General features: G+C 36.4%; 1 protein-coding gene across 11 annotated transcripts in view; it reads left to right on the top strand.

Annotated features, from left to right (window-relative positions):
• Window positions 1-23,533, top strand: part of CROT (carnitine O-octanoyltransferase) — a 37,770-nt gene that overhangs the window by 5,675 nt on the left and 8,562 nt on the right. For all 11 annotated transcript variants that reach the window (XM_032484090.1, XM_032484087.1, XM_032484085.1 and 8 more), the window contains 10 exons: window positions 1,047-1,171; window positions 2,373-2,554; window positions 2,727-2,851; window positions 8,631-8,739; window positions 16,741-16,834; window positions 17,178-17,303; window positions 18,640-18,741; window positions 22,791-22,874; window positions 22,955-23,062; window positions 23,290-23,420. In XM_032484090.1, the coding sequence (XP_032339981.1) occupies window positions 1,047-1,171; window positions 2,373-2,554; window positions 2,727-2,851; window positions 8,631-8,739; window positions 16,741-16,834; window positions 17,178-17,303; window positions 18,640-18,741; window positions 22,791-22,874; window positions 22,955-23,062; window positions 23,290-23,420 (1,186 nt within the window). The remainder of the gene's footprint in view (window positions 1-1,046; window positions 1,172-2,372; window positions 2,555-2,726; window positions 2,852-8,630; window positions 8,740-16,740; window positions 16,835-17,177; window positions 17,304-18,639; window positions 18,742-22,790; window positions 22,875-22,954; window positions 23,063-23,289; window positions 23,421-23,533) is intronic.

The raw sequence follows: 23,533 nt of genomic DNA, 5'->3' as shown, positions 1-23,533 counted from the left end.
TTGCTTTTTTGTTTGTACCTAACCTATACTATCTCCCACTACCTTCCACTGTCTAGGCTGTAGATGACAACTTTCTCCGTGCTGTGCAGTCACTGTTTTCCCAAGTATTTTCTAATTTGTAATATTGTTGGCTTATCTTGTCTGCTGCCTGTCTTCTTTTATTTTCTTTGTCCTTATGAATCTATGCCTTTTTGATTACTGAACTCTTATTTTTGTGAATTTCTAGGAGTGAAGATAAATTTATGTACTTAGTTCACTTTGTTTAACTGGAAACTCAGTTTTTTTTTTTTTCTCTCCTTTTTTCCTCATCTACTGTCATCTGGGAATTCTAGTTTCTTTTTTGAAAAATTCATTTATTATTCGCTTGACTTGTGCTCTCTGAATACAGCTATTTAACTTTAAGACTTTGAAGAGGCAAAATAAAACAAATGGAAGATATTAACATACCTTGATTTCTAACTTATAGCTCAATTTTCTGAACACTTGGTTTTCCTGGACTAGAAACTGTGCATTCTGTGTGTGTGTGTGTGTGTGTGTGTTTGTGTGTGTGTGTGTGTGTGTAAACCATTATTGGCCACAAGGGACCCTAAACTTCTCTGGGAAGTCTTTACACTTAAATTTATGTACACATTGCATTTACATTCACAGTGTTAAAGGGTTTGCTTGAACATTAGTGGAAAGAAGCTTTAATTTCTCTTGGTCGTGGCTAAACAGGATTTATTTTCCTATTGGACTAGTAGCTAGATGACAGTCCTGTCTCTGTCACTGTAACTATCACCATCTAGAATGATTTTAAAACAATTTTCTTGAAAATAGTTATCAGATTACATAGTATACACTGTTTTAATTTTTTACAGTATTTTGCATTATTGTTTTTCAGCCATTTTCATGTCATAATCTCCTTTATAATTTATTGGACTGCTGTAATAGTGCATATATAATTGTTTTATATAACTGAGTCTCCAGGTTTGTGTAAGTAATAATAATCGAAGTGAATTTGTGGTACTTGATGTCTAAATACTTTAATGCATATTTTTTCTTTGTAGTAAAGCCGTTTGCAAATGAAGAAGAATATAAGAAAACTGAAGCAATTGTCCAAAAATTTCAAAATGGTATTGGAAAAACATTGCAGCAGAAATTACTTGAAAGGGCGAAGGAAAAAAGAAATTGGGTATTTATGTTATTGTACTTATACTTAGGATATTGATCCCTAAAGAATGGAAGGTAACAATGTACCTAGCTCTCATTTTAAAATTATTGCTGTAAAATCCTTGTAATTATTGTCATTATCGTCCCCCAAAAGATTGAATGAATTACTTAACTCTCGGGAGTTCTGAGGGTTGTGTATGGGCTCCTCTCTTACTATACAGGGAACTTGTTAAAATGCAGAGTTCCTGAGACCTGTTATTCTGATTGAGTAGGTCTGAGGGGCCCAGAAATCCTTATTTGAACAACTACTCCTTGTGGTTCTGTTGCAGGTGATCTGTAGACTAGGCTTGAGAAAAGCATTTTGTCCAGATAACTGATGAGTTTTCATAATTTAAAATATTACCTTAGTCCAGTGATAATGATTGTAACTATCATTTAGTTTTAGAAATAAAAAGCAAGCTGATATTTTCATTGGCCTTTGATACCTCTGATGGAATAATAAAGTTGTATACTTCAAGATTCTTTTATTCTCAATCTTGAGCCTTGAGTGCTTACTAATTATATTAGGGTAAAGGTAAAGAAGTTGTTGTTCTGACTATATCCTTTTCACTTTTATCTTTTTCTGAATTACTAATTATAGTTTATAACATCACATTCTTCAAAAGGAAATCCAAGTAATTCGATGAAATACACTTTCTTATAGATCAAAGCCAGTTGCATGTTGTGAAAGAGAGACTCATAGAAAGCAGTGTCTGTGGAAAAAAATCTAAATTAGTCTTAAGCCGGGTGAAATTTTAATATTTCTGATTTAGTATTTCAGTTTTTGCTTGGAAAAGGAAAATTATAAGTGCCTTAATTGTTAAATTAAGTGAAGATTTGTTAAGTATCTTTTGTACTCCAGGTATCCTGAAAAAACACACCTAGAGTGCTTTGTTGGGTATTTGTGATTTAAATATGATCTGTTTGAAGGTGTCTTTAGTACCATCTTGTTTCATGTTTTTGATAATGTAGTTAAACTGAATAGTACTTAAGATCCTATAATTTCAAAAGGAAGAAATGATCACAATAGCATTTTTCAGTATCTATGATAATTTAAAACAAAACATGTATTTAAGTGTTGAAGAGTAATTAAAGAAAAAAGAATAAACACAGCTCCCTGCCCCAACAGTTACATAGTCAGGTATTATCAGTAGCATTAGGCTGACGTTCTTAATTTCTTTTAGCTGGAGGAGTGGTGGCTGAATGTTGCCTACCTGGACGTTCGCATACCATCTCAACTGAATGTCAACTTTGCGGGTCCTGCATCCCACACTGAACACTACTGGCCTCCAAAGGAAGGCACTCAGTTGGAAAGAGGAAGTATAAATCTTTGGCATAACTTGATCTACTGGCAGCTATTAAGAAAGTAAGGATAGTTGGGTGAATTTGGTTACAGATTTACCCAAGGTCTCAGGTGGCAAAATGTTGAGATGCTTTAATTCACTCATCTGGGGATGAGTACTGTAGGTATGACTGTTGGGTTTATAAGATTTATCATGATTTCTTGGTCAATACATTTTTTAAATTTGTCTTAACAGAGAAAAAGTGGCTGTTCATAAAGTTGGAAATACTCCTCTAGATATGAATCAATTTCGAATGCTGTTTTCCACTTGCAAGGTTCCAGGAATTACTAGAGATTCAATTATGAGTTATTTTAGGACTGGTAAGTAGAAAACATGTGTACTTTTTCTGGTAAAAGCATTGGGATTTGGGTTGTTTTGCTGCAGTTTCTTCTATGAGACTGTGGAACATACTGTTTTGAAGAATATTTCTTATGGATTTTGACTAATCAAAGGCTTTCTATGAACCTTATCTTTCAGTCATTCTGATTAGTTGGAAGTAATTTATGGGAATGGATTTTCTTAAACCGTGTCTTACATGGTTCTGTACAAACCTGATGCTCACGTTGCATGATTTGAGAGTTTGAATTGTAGTTAAAGAGCAGAGTTACGAATCAGAGTAGTAGGAAGTCTGGAGCATATGGTCTCTGGATCCTTCTCTTTCTACCCTCATTCCTTCTCATCTGGTTTATCTTTGTGTGTGCACTCACCAGATTGCATCTGCCCTTGTGAGTGCTTTCCTCCCTGAGTCCCGCTGCCTCACACAGGTGAGAGCCTGCTATCAGTCTTCTTGGGGGTACATGTGTTCAGATTGACTCATCGAAGTTTTCGTTTTTACCATCTGTTAAGGGTGCTTTCTGCGTGGTGTCCTAGCGTATCTTGAAATGGAAAATTCTGTTGTACCAACAACTGGTTTCCAGTTACTTCAGGAATTTTTCTTGTTATAAATGTAATACCACAGTTTATATTACTGCAGAATGTAATTATGAATGGACATTATTCGTAGATAAAATTTTATTTTAAAGTAAAATTTCAATAACCATTTTTGCTTGTAGTGTGAGGGGTATGAGTTTGCTTTCATGTAGAACTCAGCTTCTCTTTGTAAACCTCTTGAGATGCTTGAGATACTTAATGTTCTTCAGTCCAGACACATTTACCTTGATGTTGAAAGAGGAAGAATTAAAAGAAAGAATAAAGGAACCTGTTTATTTATGGCATAAATTTTAATGTTTAAATATGAATTGAAAAGATAAACAGGAAAAAATTGCTAGGAGAATAGCAGTAGCAAAGAGAGACAGTATGCATATCAGTTAAGAACTAATATCAATAGACTTGGTTTTGAATTCAATCTTTAACACTTAGTAGGTATGTCTGTAGATAAGGTAACTCCTTTAAGTTACAGTGCATAAAATGAGGTTCATTAATTTAATAATGTACTTCTTGACAGGGTGGTTTAATCTGTCATGGTTAGTATATTCTTGAACTTATGGCTATGTGGAAAGGTACAAATAAGGATAAAGCTGAGGTAATCAGTTAACATGAAAAAATAGCAGTTTGCGACAAATACTATATAGGGAATTGAAATCACATGAGTAACTGGGTGGCCATTTCAGATTAGGTAGTCAGGGAAGACTTCTCTGAGGATCTGAGTGGTAAGATGATCTAGCACAGCCTGCTTTTCATTTCTGTTTTAGTTATTGGCTGTGGTAGTGGTGGTGTGTGTGTGTGTGTTGAGGGGGAATCTTCTGGGCATGAATAAACTTGGCATGTTTGCAGGGCAGTGTGAATGGAGCAGAGTTGGCAGGAAGGAGAGGGGCAGATTGAAAAGGTGACTAGAGTCTAGATCATAATGTACTTTGTAAGCCAACTAAGTTTTTTGGCTTTTCTTTAAAATGCGAATAAATGCTATTAGTGGGTTTTGAGAAAGAGAGTGATGTGAACAGATTTATTTTTTAAAGGATCATTCTACCTGCTGTTTGAAGAATAGATTTTTAGGAGAGAGACATGTAGAAGCAGGGAGATGAGTTAGAAAGTTGTTTTAGTAGTCCCAGTGAGCCACAATAGGCTTGTGCTACTGGTGATAGCATTGAGGTGATGACTAGTTAGTAGATTCTGGATATATCTTGGATTTGGGGTTAGCAGAATTGCTCATAGATTGGTGGTGAAATGTAAGAAGAAAAGAGGAATTAGATGACTTCAAGTTATTTGGCTTGAGTAAGTAACAGAGTAGATAGGTGTGTTGGTTCTGAGGTGGGAAAAATTGGGGAGAGGTATTTAGGGAGGAAGATAAAGAGTTCCCTTAGACAATGTTGAATTTAAGATGCCTTTTAGACATCTAAATGGAAATGTAAATAGGCAGTTGGGTACAAAGTTTGGGGTTCTGGGGAGAATTCAGGACTGCAGATACAAATTTAGGAGTCATCCTTAGCAGGCATACTAATCATTTCTACCCCCATAAAAATAGCAAAGATTACTTTTGGAACACATTTAGCTGAAGATGTTTGGAACCGATACTGATCCTTATCACAACTGAATACAGTATTCAGTGGTCAGAGGAGGAGGAGCCAGCAAAAGGGACCAAGGTAGGAAGAAAACAAAGATGGTGGTCTTCCAGAAGCCAGGAGAAAGAAGTGTTGTATCTAATGCTCCCAAGAGATCAAATGATATAAAAATGAAGAGTGACCATTAGATTTGTCAATGTGATGTGGTCAGAGGGTGCCCCTGACAATAGCAGTGTTAGTGGAAGTTGGAAAAGGGAGCTCAACTGGAGGAGATGAAAGGCAGCCAAAGGAATGTGGCAACATTTGGAAATAAATCTTGCAAACAAAGTTTTGTTGTGTAGTGGGAGATTTGTGTGTGTGTGTGTGTGTGTGTGAATTTTTTTAAGAGAGATGGGTGATCTATCAAGAATGGCATGGAGAGAAAGAAAAATAACCTTGCAAGGGAAAGGATAAAGAACAAAGCCATTGAGAAGATAAGAGCAGAGAGGGTCAAGAGCAGAAATGGTGGAGGGGTCAGTCTTTGACAGGAGCAGGCATGAGAGGAGTGTAAAAAGCATATCTAGATGCAGATGAATTGGCTGACTTGTAGGAAGATGAGGCGGTCTTATGTACTGCTTGTGTTTTCCTTGATGAAATAAGAACTGAGGTGGGAGTGGGGTGGAGGATTTGAGGAGAAAGGAGGTTTGAAATGGTCTTTTTGGAAAGTGGGAAAAGCAAATGTGCTATGGAAACATAGGCTAGTGAACAGTGCTGACATGTGTGTTTATGAATTTACAGTTAGACTCCCTGGTGTGTTTCACCCTCCTCCACCCCAGCCCAGCAACAGGGGCAGGTGCAGAGAAAGAGGGAGTGAAGGATTGAAGGGGTTTTGCAAGGGAGAAATCATGATGTTCTCCATGGCATCTATCCTGGATAAGGAGAGAATTAAAGAAATTAAGTGTGGTGAGGGGGAGGGCAGCAGGCTACTTAACCCTAAGAGACCATTAGGACTGATTCAGTTTTGCCTTTTATCCTGTTTACCTCATTTTGCCCATGAAGTTCAGACCTCAAATGTCGTCTCTTATCACCTGCACTCACGGACTTGTGCATAGCGTAATTTGACCCCACTTCCCCACTACTGTGATGCACCCTCCACTCCTTCCCCAACCCTTCTCCTGTACTTGATGGAGCTTATGGTCAGCAAAATCCATCATATCCTCAACCTTCCTCTGAAAGCTCCCATTCCCTTGGGAAAGGCACTGTTAGTAAAATCTGTTTTTTGGTTTTTTTGTACTACTTTTCCTATAACCATCTCACATGGTGATTTTTTTTTTCTTTTACCCATTGGTACTAGAGGGCAAGTAGGAGATGTTGGTGTCTTCTTTATTTTCCAATGCCCTTTCCATTTTATATTTCCTTACAATTTGAGCTCCTGGGAAAAAAATGCTGTCAGGTTATATCACCATTGCTTGTCATTGTTACAGTGACTTCCCCCTTGATCATTCTCCTTCATTCATTGATTGCTTTAGCACCTCTCCCTGTCTTTCCGTTACTGTCTTGGTCATGTTCTTAAAGACTTCAGCCTCCATTTGTTGATGACCCGTGGCTTCTCCTCTCCTTCACTTTCTTCCTCTAGGGATCTGTACCTCCACTCCTTCTCAAGCAGCCCCATTCTCATGATCATGCCCTGGACCTTGGCATTGTCAAAGAATGTAATTTGATGCAGCCACTGTGGAAAACAGTATGGAGATTCCTTAAAATAAAAAGAGTTAGAATATAATCCATCAATCCCACTCCTGGGCATGTATCATGATGAGCTATTCTGACTCATAAGGACAGCTCTTCTGTATGGTGCCCTGGGTTAAACCTCTTCTTGCTTAATCAAGGGCTTGGCTTCTGTATTATCCTTTCTCTCTGTACTGCATGAACAATTTCCTGTCTTTACTGGTTTGTACCAATTTGCAATGTCTCCCATCTTAAAAAGAAAAAAATCAACCTGTTGTTTCCTTCCAGTGAGACACCCCAGTCAAGGCCACAGTCACCTCTCACTCACTTAGGTCCTTCTCACCTTGATCACTTCAGTTACCTCCTCACTGATACTTGCTGTATTTTTTCTTCCCTTTTAGAATCCCTTCTCCCTATGGCAGCTGGAGTGCCCTTTATAGTATTAATTAGATGACAGTATTACTCTCTGGTCTAAAACCCTCCACTGGCTTCTTTCCTATGATACTTAAAATTGAAAGACTTTCCGGAGGCCCCAGTGTGATCTGGTCCCAATTGTGTCTACCCTTCTCCCCATTTCTCTCTCTGCAGCTGCACTGCCCTTGTGTTGCTGTAAGTAGACCAGCTCATTTTTGTCCTAGTGCCTTAGTACTTGCTGTTTCCTCTGCCTGGAACCCTCTTCCTGTAGGTACTTCCACGTTGCTCTGTTCCTTCACTTAGGCCTCTGCTCAGATATCCCCTCTTGTGTTCCTCCTGGTGTAGAACCTTCTGTCATTCTCTTCCCAAACACTGATTGATTAACTTGGCCTCAGGTGTATTTTCTTGTTGCTTTCCCAGCCCTAAATTTTAGATAGTAGATGACAGCAGTGAAGGATAGTGGTGGTAAATGTACGACAATATGGAGGTTTGTGAAGGGGAAAGAAGAATAAATAGTTTGGAAGCAAACACGAGAGATGAAGAAAATGCATACCTCGCCTCCAAGGACCTGAGGAAATAGGGTATAAGAGAAAAAGTAATAGTGCTACCAGGAAATGGTTCTTCCTCATAGCTGACGAATAGATTTCATGAGATAATGTGTGTAAAGTATTTAGCACAGTTCCTTGTACATAACATCAACCAGTAAATTTACTTCCAGTGGCAGTATGTGTCCTTCCTAACTTTCTTCCTCTTTTTCTTCTGTTCTTTTTCTTCTTCCCCTTTTTGAGGGGGAAGGAGCAGAGATCATATAGGAAGACCCTTGTCAAAGGGACTAGTTGAAAAATGGGACTAATCAGAATAGTCTGAGATTTACAGCAAGCAAGTAGTTCTTGGGGAATTAAGATGTGTGAAGGAACCATAGAATCAATTGTCAGTGACTCACAGGGTGTTATCAGAGCCTCATGTAGCACTATAGGTGGGGCAAATTCTTTCTCCTTGCCACTCAGGCATACAGTGCCCTTATTCTACTGAAAACTGTTTTACTGAGAAATCATAGCTAGATACTGTTGCATTTACATAGTCTGATAATTAATCAATATTAAATCATCCCCCAAAGAAACCTGATTCAAATACTTCTTCTCCAGGACTTTTCTGCTGCCTTTTCCCCTTCCCACCCTATCTGTAAATAAAACTAAAAAGCTCTGCAGTAGTTTAGGATTTATATGACTCTCAAGGTATACAGGTGTTTGAAACTTTCATGAATTTCTAGATGTCACATGGACAGATTTCAAGAACATGTATTTATAACATAATAACTGAAATTTTGTCACCTTTTAAAGTTTTTATCCACGTGATGTATTTGATGAATATATGATAAATAAAATATTGGAGGAATGATTATTTTACTGGGTGTAAATATGCAGCTTTACTCTTGTTTAACTTTGAGAAACCTGCGTGTTGTGTTTTCTGTTTCTTTTTCCAGAGAGTGAAGGGTGCTGCCCAAGTCACATTGCAGTGCTGTGTCGAGGCCGAGTTTTTGTGTTCGATGGAATACTTGAAGGAAGTTTGATTACCCCACCAGAGATTCTCAGGTTTTCAAACTACTTAAGTCTCAATAGGTCTTACGCTTTTGCTTGAGTTAAAAAATAAATGTTGAGAACTGCCTTTTTAAAAGGTGACAGTAGCTAACAAAATTAAAATTTTATATATGCTAATTTTTAATCTATTTTTGTTTTATTTTTAATTTACATTAACTTTTAATTTTACTAGAGGTACATGAATATATTCTGCTTAGAGAAAAGTTAAACATTACAAATATTAGCAGTCTCATTCCCTGACCCCAAATTAATCACTGTTGCTAATTTGGTGTAGTCAGTCCTTCTAGATCTGTTGCAGAGAATTTATATTTACATAGAGAATTTTTTAGAAAAGAACATACATACATATGTTTTTTTCTGTATGGTATATATTACATGCATACAAATAGTATGTACAAATAATAGTGTACAGAGAGAGAATTATTATTTTGTATGTTTATATTTTTAAAGTTAGTATTATGAAAGATTTCAAGATGCAGAGGGAATTACATAATGAAACTTTCTCATGTCCTCATCCTCTAATTTCAGCAGTTATTAACTCTTAAGTTCACAATTGTAAATTCATAGTCTTGTTTCAGCTATACCTCTTTGTGCCTCTCCCCCACACCCCCATGGGTTATTTTAAAGAAAATCTCAGGCATAATATCCTTTCACTATAAATATTTTAGTGTAGATCCCTAAAATATAAGGACTCTTAAAAATATAAATGTATAGTACCCTTATCACACCTAATGACTTGCTTCTCCTAAAAAATTAACAAGAATTCTTTAATACACTAATAGACAAGCAATTGTTCAGATTTTCTAGGTTGCTTATGAATGTTGAATTGTATCTATATATGTTGTAAGTTATTTTTATTAAATATTACAAACATGAACAAAAGTGCATACAGAAGTACATAGCTAAATACTCAACTCAATCACCAGCCAGGTCGGATAGAAAATATTTCTCTTACTCCAGAAATGCCCCTCATATCACTTCCCAGTTAATGGGCTTTCCCTCCTTCTCAAGGGTAATCACTTAGGCTGCTTACGATATTTTTTAAGTACAGAAAATGCTGCTGTGAAAATTCTTGCACAAGTCTTTGATGCACACATGTGTGCATCTGTGTCTGATTACACTCAGGAGAGGACTGGGGGAGTCATAGGGTGTGAGTACGTTCAGCTTCAGTGGTCATGCCAGCTTTCCAAAGTAGTTGTACTAGTCAGCCCTTCCACTAGTGTAGGAGTGTTGTAGGAGTTACTTACACACTCTGTGTATGAGCTTTATATTGATTTCATGTATGCCCTTTCATTCTGTCAAAGGTGTCTTTTTGATCAAGTAAAGTTCTTCATTTGAATCTAGTCCAGTTTATCAGTCTTCTACCACGTGGATTATACCCTTTGCATCCTATTTAAAATTTTTTTTCCTAACCCAGTTTCAGGAAGATACTTTCTTTTATTGTGTTCTAGACTTTTATTCTTTTGCCTTCCACATTTATATTAGCAGTCTGCCTAGAATTGATTTTTGTGTGTGGCATGAGGAAGGGTAGCTTTACACACTTAAAAAAAGAGTGTTATTTTAGGTTTTTCTGCAGTTTGCTTCTTTGAGTCAATAAGGCAGTAATGTTTTCATACTGGAATAGACAGATCTACCTTACTCCTTTTAGCTGTTGTATAGAATGGCATCAAATGGACATACTATAGTTTGACTGTTTCTCCATTGTGACACATTGAGGTCATTTCCATTTGTTGCTGCAGCAAACATTTTCAAGTGTGAACATTTTCAAGTATGCCTCTTTGTGTGTTTGTGAGAAAATGTCTATGGCTTGATATTAGAAACAAAATTTCTGCATACATATATTTAAATTTTTAAACGATGTCAAAGGGTCATTGAAAGCAGCATTATGTTCCCCACCAGCTTTTTATGAGATTACCCCCTTCTCTGCATCATTGCAGACATGGCATGATTAAACTTAAAACATGGTGAACTGATAGGTGAAAAGTGGTTTTCATTGTTGTTAGGTTTGGCACATCCCTTGTTACTAGTAAAGCTGAATATTTTTATATATGTTTATAGGCTGTTTGTGTTTTCTTTTCTGTGGGTTGCTTTTGCCTATTTTTCTACTGGCTGATTTTTTTTTAATTCTTATTTATTTGTAGCAGTTATTTGTATGTGTGGGCACTAATCCTCCATCAATTATATGTGATGCAAGCATTTTCTTCTAGTTAAATTTTTTCTGGTAGCTGAACAGACATTGTTAGTTTTGATGTAGGCAAATCTATCCATCTTTTAGGTATTTTGTTTTTGTGTCTTGGATAAAGTTTGTGTGTGTTCCAGCTATGTTTTTTATTTTGTTCTCAAAAAATTCAAATTTGGTTATATCTCACCTTTGCTTAAATTTTTTTTTTTTAATTAATAGATGTACTGGGGATTGAACCCAGGACTTTGTGCATACTAAGCACGCACTCTACCACTGAGCTATATCCTTCTCCCTGCTTAAAAATTAAATGGTTCCTTGGGGTCTAGGGTAGAGTCCCAGTTACTTAGCCACGGTCTAAGTTTGACCTTTGCCTGTCTCTTCAGCCTTGTCCTGCTCTCCCTCCTTGTACATCCTACATTCCTACCCCATTTCTCTGCTTGCATTTCTGGCAAGTTAGTTTATCTGTGATCTTTGCACATGCTCATGCTTTCTGTTTGCAGTGCCTTTTCCTGCTTTGTCCACCTTTTAAGTAAGAATTCTTCCTCGTGCTTTGTTTCTGTTTACATGTCACCACGAGGTCACTACTTACTATTTTATTTTGTATTTCCTCATTTCCCATTCCCTTTTCTCTCTTCGTGTCCCAAAGGGTTAGCCTTCTTTAGTCTCTTTATTCTCCTTATATTTGTCTCTATTATATTGATAATTAAGTTCTGTTTAAGTCATTTATTTCTGTTTTCACATGCAGATGGGGCTCTGAGATTACTTACCAGGTTTCTTTCTTTTTTTTAGTTCCCCTTTCTTAATACAAAGCAAAAGTCTGTGTTGGGGTGTGTGTGTGTGTGTGTGTGTGTGTGTGTGTGTTTGTGTGTGTGTGTGTGAGAAAGAGAGAGGAGTGAGTGACTTGGACACTCCTGTGTATTAGAAAATTCTCTTTAGAAATATAAGATACATATTAGACGTGTGAGGTAGATTGGTCAGCTCCTGAATCTTAGTATATCAAAAGAGATGTATCAAAATTGCAGTAATCTAGGAAAGAAGTAAGAGGTTGGGACTTTAAAAGATGGGAGAAATGCAGAAAATGTTTTGGAAATAAAATTAAAATGAATTGGTGACTGGATTTAGAAAGAAGGGAAGCCTGAAATACGACTGAGTAGGCAGCTAATATTACAACAGGAGAAGGCAGCAGAAGAGGAGGAACCATTTCAGTTTTCTTTTCTTACTTTTAATAATAGCTTTGAGACATAATTCACACACCATACCTTTCACCCATTTAAAGTGTACAATTCAGCATTTTTACAATATTCAGAATTGTGCAGTCACCTCCACCACGTTTAGAACACTTGTCACCCCCAAAAGTGACCCTGCACCCATGAGCAGTAACTCTTCGTTGCTCCCCAGCTCTTACCCATGCATTAGCACATACATCTCGTATCTCCCAAATCCTCCCACCCTGTGGGCCCTAGGCAGCCTTCCTCTCTCTTTCATTTGACTTTCTGTCTCTGTGGATTGTCCTAGTCTGGACATTTCATATAAATGGAATCTTAGAATATATGGCCTTTTGTGCCTGGGTTCTTTCACTTAGCATAAAGTTTTTAACGTTCATCCATGTTGTAGCATGTATTAGTACTTCCTTCCTTTGGCTGAATAATATTTCATTCTATGGCTGTACCCGATTTTATTTAATCATTCGTCAGTTAATGGACATTTGAGTTGTTTCCACTTTTTGGCTGCAGTGAATAATGCTGCCATAAACATCTGTGCACAAGTTTTTGTGTGGACTCAGTGTTTTCATTTCTCTTGGCTATACACCTAGGAGTAGAATTGCCAGGCCGTAACTCAGTATTTAACCATTTGAGGAACTACCAGACTTTTCCAGCATGACTGCACCACTTTATATTCACATCAGCAGTATTTGAGGGTTCTAATGTATTTACATCCTCACCAACACTTGATATTGTTTGCCTTTTTGATGATAGCCATCTTAGAGGGTATGAAGTGGAATCTCACTGTGGTTTACAGTTGCATCCCTATGATGACAGCAGTGTTGAACATGTTTTCATGTGCCTGTGGCCATTTGTATATCTTCCTGGAGAAATGTTTGTTTAAATCCTTTGCCAATTTTTAACAGGGTTATTTGTCTTTTTTATTATTAAGTTGTAAAACATGTTTAACAGATTGTAGATAGAAGTCCTTTATCAGATATATAAATTGCAAGTATTTTTCTACCATTCTAGAGTTGTCTCTTCACTTTTTTCTTGGCCTCTTTCGAAGCACACATGTTTTACTTTTGACAATTTTCAACTTACCTATTTTTTTCTTTGGTTATGCTTTTGGTGTGGTATCTTAGAAACCATTGCTTAATCCAAGGTCATAAAGATTTATACCTATGTTTTCTTCTAAGGTCAGTTTTTCTTTTTAATTTGTGAGAAGAGGTCAGGGAGATAATTTTTAAATGTTTATTTAATTTGGAATGGTGGCAGAAGTTGAAGTAGATATATCCAGTGAGCATTTGGAAACTTGGTACCAGAAATTTAGAGAGAAAATTGGGTTGAAGTTAGAGATTTGGTTGCCTCTTACATAAAGGTCATAGTAGAAGCTGTTAACATGTTAATCTCCCACTATAGATCAGGTGCTCCTGAAGAAACACAATGGTAACTCAGATTTGGGTGCCCCGGCGGTCAATGTGTTAAAGTAGTGGCTGAAATTACCAAAGGAGAAAGTTGTAGACAAGAGATTGGGGGAGGCCAGTGACAGAAATTTGGGGAACACAGTTTTAAGAAAATCAATGGGGGACAAAACTAGATGACAGTAAATTAAAGAATGAGTAGAAAGTAATGAAGGCAGAAACCAGATTGTGAGGAAATATCAAGTGTAGGATTTTCTTAAAGATGTAGGATTCTGAAATGTAAATATTAATACAAATCTTTGTGCTTCTGAATATCAAAAATTGTTGTATAGCTGAAAAACAGATGCATGGATAGCCAAATTTAAGAAAAAGAGGAGTTCTTTTAGTTACCATATCTGTGCCTCTTATTTATTTGAGTAGACAATTTTTAAACCACTTTTGAGTTATGACTGACATACAAAAAGCTGTACGTATTTTGTACAACTGGAAGACTTTGGAGATAAGTATACACTGATGAAACTATCACCACAATTGATACCATAAACAGTTCTGAGGTGATACCTCTTTGTGGTTTTGATTTACATTTCCCTGAGAAATGTCTATTCAGATGACTATAATCAACAAATGTTGATGATGACATGGAGAAAAGGCAATACTTGAGTGCTGTTGGTGGGAATGTCAGTTGGTGCAGCCACTATGGAAAACTACGGAGGTTGCTCCAGAAGTTAAAAATATAACTACTGTTTGATTCAGCAATCCCAGTTCTGGGTATATATCCAAAGGAACTGAAATTCAGTTCCTTTGCCCATCTTTAAATCAGATTATTTGGGATTTTTTTGGTATTCGATTGTAGGGGTTCTTTGTATGTTTTGAATAACCTTTATCAGATACATGGTTTGCAGGTATATTCTCATTCTGCTGATTTCCTTTTCATTTTGTTGTTTCCTTTACTGTACTGAAGTTTGTGGTTTGATGTAGTCCCACTTGTCTATTTTTACTTTTGTTGTCTGTGCTTTTGGTGTCATATTTTAAGAGATGCTTGCTAAGGCCAATGTCAGGAAACTTTTCCCCCATGCTTTCTTCCAGGAGTTTCATTGTTTCAGACCTTACACTTAAGCCTTTAATACATTTTGAATAGTTTTTTTTTGTATGATGTAAGATAAGGGTCCAGTTTATTCCTTTTGTATATGGCAATTCAGTTTCCCAAGACCATTTATTAAGGGGTTATCCTTTTCCCATTGTGTATTCTTGGCTTCCTTGGCACCTCAGTTGACTATATGTAAGTGGATTTATTTCTGGGCTCTCTGTTCTGTTGCATTGATCTGTGATCTGTATGTTTATTTTTATACCATACTGTTTTGGTTACTGTGGCTTGGTTGTATATTTTGAAATCAGGACATACGATGCCTCCAGGTTTATTCTTCTTGCTCAAAACTGCTTTGGCTATTTGGAGTTTTTAGTGTTTTCCATATGAATTCTAGGAATTTTTCTTGTTTCTGTGAAAAATGCCATTGGATTTTGATAGCAATTGCATTGAATCTATAGATTGCTTTAGGTAGTATAGACTTTTTAATGATGAAGATTTGGAAATTTATTATCTGACCTTTTATTATCAAACATAAAATGTCATTTCAGGTTTAATACATTTTCCCTGGTAATTTCTTTCTGATAATGACCATTTTTATGAGGTGGTCATTTCCTGCTGAATATTAAATTGGCCATATCAGGGAGCAAGAAAAAATTTCATAGTCAAAACTGGTGCTTGAGGTAGTAAGGGAAGGGCAGGAACTCATATCATATGGAGAAAAAGTGAGATAGATTTTATTCCTTAAGTATTCAGAAAGTATGCTAGTTACTGTGTCTGCTTTATTTGCTTAAAGCAAACTCAGAGTTAGCAAAGACAAGTAAGCAGGAAGAGTAAGGCAAGGTGCTTCCTCCGTAGGTGTAGGTTGATTGGTGAAGAAGCCCTCATATGCTCCACAGGACACCATGAGTGTTCAAATAAAGAGGGACAAATTTTACAGCAAAGAATTCATTTCTTCACCAGTATTGGAGAAATAATTAAGGAGTAGAGGAAATTATGCAAATCAATAATTTTGCTTTTTTCCATTTTGAATAATAAAGTCACAAATAAAGGATGACTACTAGTGGTGCCTTTTGACCATTTATTAAGCTACATTAGCTCACTTTCTAAGAAACCTTTGGAAGAGTTTAAATTGAGGTGAATTATTAGCATATAGAAGTAAGGACAAAACTAAACTGGATTTTTGACTGATGAAAATTTTTTTATGGAAGAGCCCTGTTATGTACCTGCCATATGTTTAAAGAGACATGAAACTCATCAGACTGGGAGTATAGAATGCTATGGGGGGAAATATTTTATCCTTAGCTAATAGTCTTTAAAATATAATGGTTATCAGTAACAATGGAACATATGAAACTTTTAAAAACTGACCACATGGTACATCTATTTTGGGGGTTAAACCTCAGTTTTTTTTAATGACTTAACACAATGAGTTTATTTCTGAGTTACATCACAATTCAATGCAGGTTGGAGGTAGGGGAAGGAGGAAGAGAGAGCCTTTTGCATCTGATGGTTCTGCTGGATCCTCTGATAGATGAGGGAACAGAGCATGGGGAATTGCATGGGAAAGTTTCATTGCTGTAGTCTGGAGGTGGTGTTGATCACTCTGCCCATAATTCACTGGCTCGAACACAGTAATGTAAACCTAGATATTAGTTGGGTATAGAATAAGTCTTAAATATATATGCACATAGATTTTAGTTAGATAAAATGTGCATGATATTTGTGGGATGATTTACCAGAGTATTTTTCAAGTTCTCCATTATACAGGGTAATTTACTTGGACCCTGGAAGTTCATGTATGTTTCGAAAGTATAAGTTGTATCAGCCAAACACCAAATCTATTTCCTTAAGGTATTATCAAGTGTGCTTTTGGTGTTAATAGGCCACATGATCACTTTTTTAGAAAAAGATATCGTGTAGGAAATAAATACATTGCTGTTGAGTCTGTAATCCCTTTCTTTGGTTAATATGTCAAAACATTTAAATACTGATAAACTTGATGACCTGTTAAAGGCCAAACTTGATGACCTGTTAAAGGCCAACATAGCTAATGTTCTGCCTGTGTGCTTTTTGAATCCTCTTTCTTTAATCTCCCAAAAGGCAATTGACATACATCCAAAAGAAGTGCCATAGTGAACCTGATGGACCTGGGGTAGCAGCGTTAACTAGCGAGGAGCGGACTCGATGGGCTAAGGTTATAATTTACACTTTTCTTTTGAGGTACAGTTGACATACAACATTATACTTGTTGTATAACAAGTATACAACATAATGATTCGGTATTTGTGTATACTGAGAAATAATCACCACAGTACACAGTAAGTCTAACATCCATCACCATAATGAAAGTTACAAATTTTTTTTCTTGTGATGAAAACTTTTAAGATCCACTCTCTAGCAACTTTCAAGTATACAATACAGTATTATTAACTGTAATTTACACTTTTCTTGATGAACCTATTCCCTAACCTTTTGAGATTTTCTGAACATTTTATATTTAACTTGTAACATTTTATCATTATTTCCTTTCCTTTTAGGCACGAGAATATTTGATTCATCTTAATCCAGACAACTTGACTATGTTAGAAAAAATTCAAAGCAGTTTACTGGTGTTTTCCTTAGAGGATGACAGTCCACATGTAACACCAGAAGATTATTCCCAGGTAGTTAACTATCTTGTTTTGTTATTTCTTCCCACAAATTTTTCTGTGTATATTAAACATGAGAAGAATTTTGTTACATGCAGACTCTTAAAACTTTCTTAGCTATACACACACACACACACACACACACACACACACACACACCCCATTTGAAGCTTATACATAAATAATGGTTTATAAATTCTTGCCACATTGTTTAGGTCCATTTGGATATATCTTTTATGCTGTTTAAAGCAGTATAACTGTTATTTGTTTATCTTACGTCAGTGTTTCCCAACCTTCTCACTGATTGCATATGCAGAAATTTGCACAGGACGCTGGGCTTTTACCAAAGGTGACATGAGACCCTACCTGTAACCCACACCAGTGCACCTTGACACCTTAGTTGGTGACGTCTGTCTGAGAATTATATCACTCTTGCAAGTGATTTATCATTTGGTTTTATAGAACACACTTACTTTAGTGAGTTAAAGGGTGAATGTGGCCTTACTTTTTTTTGACCCTGGGGCAATATCATTTCCTGGGAAATAACAAAAAGTAATAGTCATATTTGTTGAAGTCATAGTCTTTTGAAAACACTGAAATTATTTTATAATGTGTTAATCAATATTAAATGATAGAAATAAAATAATATAAAATTGAAAAACCTTGTAGCTAGAAACCAATTTTTTCTCTTTAGCTGTAATTTTTTTTTGTAAAATCACCAAACTTCTTGAGGTAGAATATGTTTTAATGAAGTATTGGTCAAACTTTTTTCTACTGTAATCAACAGACATAGATTGTAGGCTATTACATGTCCATCTAAGTAATAAAAGTTTCACCAAAAAGTGATTAGTTTTACTGTCTGCAATGTACTCTGATGTTTATGCTCTTTCATTTGTAAAGAATGTTTACTGTGATTTCATAACTCACTAATGACCCAAACTTACATTTGAGAAACAGACTTAGTGGGATATGAATTCTTGAAATATTTTCCTTATAACTAGGGTTTAATGACTGAACATATTGATGTTCCTATGCTATTCAAGTTGCAAGAGCTTTGTCCTTTCAGTTGTATATTCTCTAAGCATCCGTGGAATATTGTGCCAGTATTCTCTCTTCTGGTAGAATTTGTTGGATTTTGAGAACTGTTTATAGTCAGGGCCAGAATTATTATCTCTTGAGTAAGCTATTATCATTTTATTAAATTTGATTTACCTGAAGAGGAAAAGTGAGATTATATGTGTGTGTGTGTGTGTGTGTGTGTGTGTGTGTGTGTGTGTGTGTATTTAAGATATAAATACTTAAAAACCAATATTAAAATTCTTTTAATTTGGAAATACTAATTGTATTTTAGGTAACTGCAAAGATTCTTACTGGAGATCCAACAGTACGCTGGGGAGACAAATCCTATAATTTGATTTCTTTTTCTAATGGAGTATTTGGCTGTAATTGTGATGTAAGTAAACTACTGAAGTTACTGTTTTAAAAAATCTTTTAGATTAATGTAATGGCAATAATCTACAATTCTTACGCTGTTCTATAGTAATATAAGTAAGCACTTCTTTAGCTTTCTGGCATTAAAGTAGAAGTTTTAGGTATGAATTCTCAGTGAAAGTAGAGTGTAGGATAAGTTATTTTCATCTGTAGTCAGGCTGACAGTTTGGTGTGTATCTGCAAAGTGGCATTTGCATGTATTTTTATGTAGTGTAAGCTCTTTAAAATCCACTGTTACCTGTTTGTTGAGAATTACAACCTATTTTAAAAGATACAGCATTATGTGTATGTTCTATGCAGAGAGAAATGCATGTGCATGTATTTCTAGATTTACCTAGTAATCTTATAACTGTTTTTCCGAAATGACACAAGATCTTTGGAACATTACTTGTTTCCAGATATTAAAATGTTTCATACCGAATACCATTTTTTACCGTCTTCATGAAACACACACACAGCTTTCTTGTTTCTTTTCTGTTCTGCCATGATATTCTTTAGTAACTCTACCTTGCCATTTTCTGATAGACATTCAGGAGATCAGTGAGCCAAGAAAATTGAAAAATCAGCCTAAGTCAGAGTTGCAGTATACACTTACAATCTCATTATACTACTTTTTCATAAACTGTATAATTTGGCATAACTTAGTGTGAGGTAGATTTTTTGTTTGAATTTGGGGACTTTTTTCCAAAAGCATTTAGTGACTGCAAAATACTAAAAAGACCTGTTACATTGATCTAGATTCAATAGTTGTATTAATCAGTATTTTCAGCTTTAGGGGTTAGAAACCTAAATCAGACTGGCATTAGACTATGAAGATATTTGTGGCATAGGGGTACAGCTCAATTTGGGTAAGCTAAATTTGACTTGCAGTGTCTAAATGCTTTCATGAGAAATTTCTCTCTTCATATTTTGGCGTTTCCGATGTTTGACTTCATTTTTAGGTAGACTATAGCATGTGAGATTTTGAATCTCATGTTTTCACAGCTCTCTTCATAGATGAATGTTCTGCATGGAAATAGTCAGCTCCCCCTCTCCCCTCTCCAATCCCCCCCCCCCCCCGCCAGTGGTTCCAGCAAAAGTCCTGGGAATAATGCCCATTGTGTTAGCCTGTGTGAATCGTGTGCACGTTGCAGGAAATACTTCACCTGGCTTGGGACATGCTGAACCTTGGGCCCAACCTGGTAAAGTCACTCATTCAGACTACAACAGAGGTGTGGTGGTTGTCTAAGAAAAGTAAAGTAGCTCTTATTGGAGAAGAAGGTAGAGTGGTTGATGTGCAGGTAATAAAATGTCTGTTACAGTAACTCATCAGTATTCATGGTTGCTATGAGTCATTTTGAAGATTTGTTGCCTTTCCTCTTCCTTGGAGTCCACTGTTGAAAAATATTTCTTGTTGACGCAGTTTTTTTTTTTTTTCTCTTTAGTTCCTTGTTTGATTCTTCTTGACTTTCTCAGTCTGGTTTATATCCTCACTATTCTCTGGAAACTCTCCTCTGTAAAGTAGCTGACCACCTTTTGGCTTCTTCCCTCCATTTCACTTTGACTTGTCAGCTGCAGTTGATCACCCGCTTCTGCGTGTGCATCTGACACTGTATCCACCCTCTTGACAGACTTCTTCTATCTACTGAGTCTAAAGCTCACCTGAATATTATTCATAACTGCTTTCCCCTATACCTGCTCTCTAATCTAGTTCAAAAGTTTCATTGACCATTTCTACATGGGTAGGTTGCAGCTATATTTTTGTCAGTTTTACTCATTATTCTCATTTTCAGAGTATTGTTGCCTGGTATGTTAAAACTGAATGTTACATTATTACATAAGGGTAAATTTCCTTCTCAAGAACTCAGCATCTTGTTTTCTTCCCTCACTCCCAACCCCCTAAAAAACCACCTTGCACTACTTTGGTTTTCCTGATAGCACCAACATCCTGCTATTTGCCCAAATTCAGGATGGAAATAAATTTAATGACCTTTTCTATTTTTGAATGAAGAATACTGGTCCTATAGTGAGCATATATCTCAGCACAACTGAGATACTTTGCTGTAGTAAAGTGTATGGACATGTTTTATGTGGATGCATTATCACCCATGTATTTATAAAATTGAGCTGATGACTCCACCTGATTATCTGCTTTTAGCCTTCCATGTAGGTTTCCCTTGCAACCTAAGATGATTACTGAAAATGCAATTTTACCTCTGTAAAACATTATTAATAAAGTATATATACTTTAAAGTAAGGCTGTTCTTCATCCAGAAGCCATGTTGCTTCTGTCTTCCATTGGTGCTTGAATATGTACTTTTGTGATTATACTGCATGATGGCATTTCCCTCTTAGAATTTAAAATCCTGGGGTCAGCTATTACATCTTCTCTATATAGGCTTTATTATAGGGTTTTGTGAAGGGCACGTAGGAAGCATATAGTAACGTTAGTTGTTAATAACAGCAGTTACCAATTAACTGCTGTGGTCCAGGGTCTACAGTAAGTACTAAATAAGCATTTTTAAAATCGTTTTTCACATCAGCAGTATGAGAATAGGTATTGTTTTCCCTACGAACAGATGAGGCTGTTGACTCAGAGAATTAAGGAGCTTTCTCATGGTTGCACAGCTGTCAAGTGGTGTGGTGTGGCTTAGAACCCAAGTCCACATTTTTAAACAGTGTGTGACTCATGTGCTTCCATATGAATGAAAAAAAAAAAGGTAAAGCTTATATAAACAAAGCATCAGGAAAGCATTTGAATTTTTTATACTTCCTCCTTTTTTTTAAATTGATGATTAGGTTTCCACAGGAGATGGGTGGGTAGAATTATAAATCAGACTTATATCCTTCACTGTTGCTCTTTCTTACTGCTTCCAGTGATGGAGTTAGAGATTACACTATTGTCTTAAAGGAGTGATACATGCAAGCTCTGTGAAAATTCTTTGTGAAGCTACAAACACCATGCAGTTTTGAGATGCAATTAGAAAAGGGTTTTATCCATGACCTGTGAATCTTATCACACGTGCTGTCACTGCCAAGTGGGGTGAACTGCTCTTACGTCTTGTACTGACCTCGCTAGTGAGCCTTTCCTGAAGCTGTGGTGGCTGCCTGCCTGGTAACAGTATACTGTGCTTCTAGGCTCCACAGGGCCATGATACACAGCAGCAAAGCTGTGCAGTGTTACAGCGATACTTAAGACACCTAATTACACCTTCTGACGCTGGGTCCAGGTGGGCTGGGTTCGTCTCGTAAGCCTCCCTTCTTTCTCTCCAAGGCTAGCAGCGTCACTTTCAGTTCACGAATGTTAACTCTGTGTAAAGTGGTAACCTTAACGCAGAGGGAAGAAAAAGTCTGATGTAGCCATCAAAGGAACGTGGAGAAAATAAGCCAAAAGTTTATCCTCCACAGTAAATGATGGAAGAATTCACTAGCCACAATTTTTTTCTCTAAACAGAGCTGTCAAAATGGTAACACCCCTATACCTCAGTTCATCTTTCCCACATTCTTTACGTTGAGAATTATTTCTGCCACATTTGAACACTCTTTTAGATATGTACACAAAATCATTATGCTTTTTAATACTGATCTAGTGGCCTGTGTCTTTACCAAAAGAAGTTAATACCCATCCTCAGTTTAGCCTTCAGATGATCTGCCACCCCCATCTGCTTTTCCGTAGTGCTCTTACAAGCCCAGAACATACTTTAGCATGGCAAGCGGATACCTGCTTTTGACTTCCAGTACAAAGAGCAGTTCTTTTCTCCAGATGATTCATGTTTGCTTTACATCCCTCCCCATTACCTGAAGGGCCCTAATTAGGCGCTTCCAACTTTAAATATTTGTTCTTTCTCAGAAAATAAAATACATCAGTTACTATACTGTAGAATATCCATATCTTCATCATTAGGAGGTGAGACATTTGAGAATTTTGCATTTCATTGTGTTTTGAGAATGGAGGGAAAGTGAAGAGAAAATACAGGGTCAAATTTTGACCTGACATAAGGTGTTGAAAATCTTGTATATTTTCATTTTAAGCATGCCCCTTTTGATGCAATGGTTATGGTAAACATCAGCCATTATGTTGATCAGAAGATTATTGAGACTGAAGGAAGATGGAAGGTATGTTAGAACAAGTATTTCATCCTTTTGTTCCTCATATTTTTACAGATACAATATTTTTAAGCGTTCTCTATTTTCAGGGTTCAGAAAAAGTACGGGATATACCACTTCCAGAGGAGCTTGTTTTCACTGTGGATGAAAAAGTGTTAAATGACATCAACCAAGCTAAAGCCCAATATCTCAAGCAGGTAGATTTTTCACTTTTCTCTCAGATGGTAATACTTTGTTTTTTTAACTACTGTATATAAATATTAGGCCATCATCCAAGCATGAAGGCATAAGCCATTTAAAAATTTAACCTTTAACACCTTTATTTGTGTCTGATGACTACTTTAATGCAAATGATAATTTGGGTATCTTTGGAGTATTCTCCTTAGGTGATTTTTCACTGTTCGCATTTAATTCTTTTTGTTAGGCATCTGATCTGCAGATTGTGGTGTATGCCTTTACACCTTTTGGCAAAAAGCTAACCAAGAAGGTGATGCTTCACCCTGATACGTTTGTTCAGCTTGCACTTCACCTGGCCTATTATAGACTTCATGGACGGTGAGGACCATTCATTTCCCATTTTCAGAATCTTGTTGTTGTTTTCGGGGGTGGTAATTAGGTTTATTTATTTATTTTTAGATGTGGTACTGGGGATTGAACCCAGGACCTCG

Source organism: Camelus ferus, chromosome 7 (genome assembly GCF_009834535.1).
Source record: "Camelus ferus isolate YT-003-E chromosome 7, BCGSAC_Cfer_1.0, whole genome shotgun sequence".
In the NCBI taxonomy this organism is placed as follows: Eukaryota; Metazoa; Chordata; class Mammalia; order Artiodactyla; family Camelidae; genus Camelus; species Camelus ferus.
The sequence above is the reverse complement of the archived record's forward strand: the minus strand, read 5'-3'. Positions and strand labels throughout refer to the sequence as shown.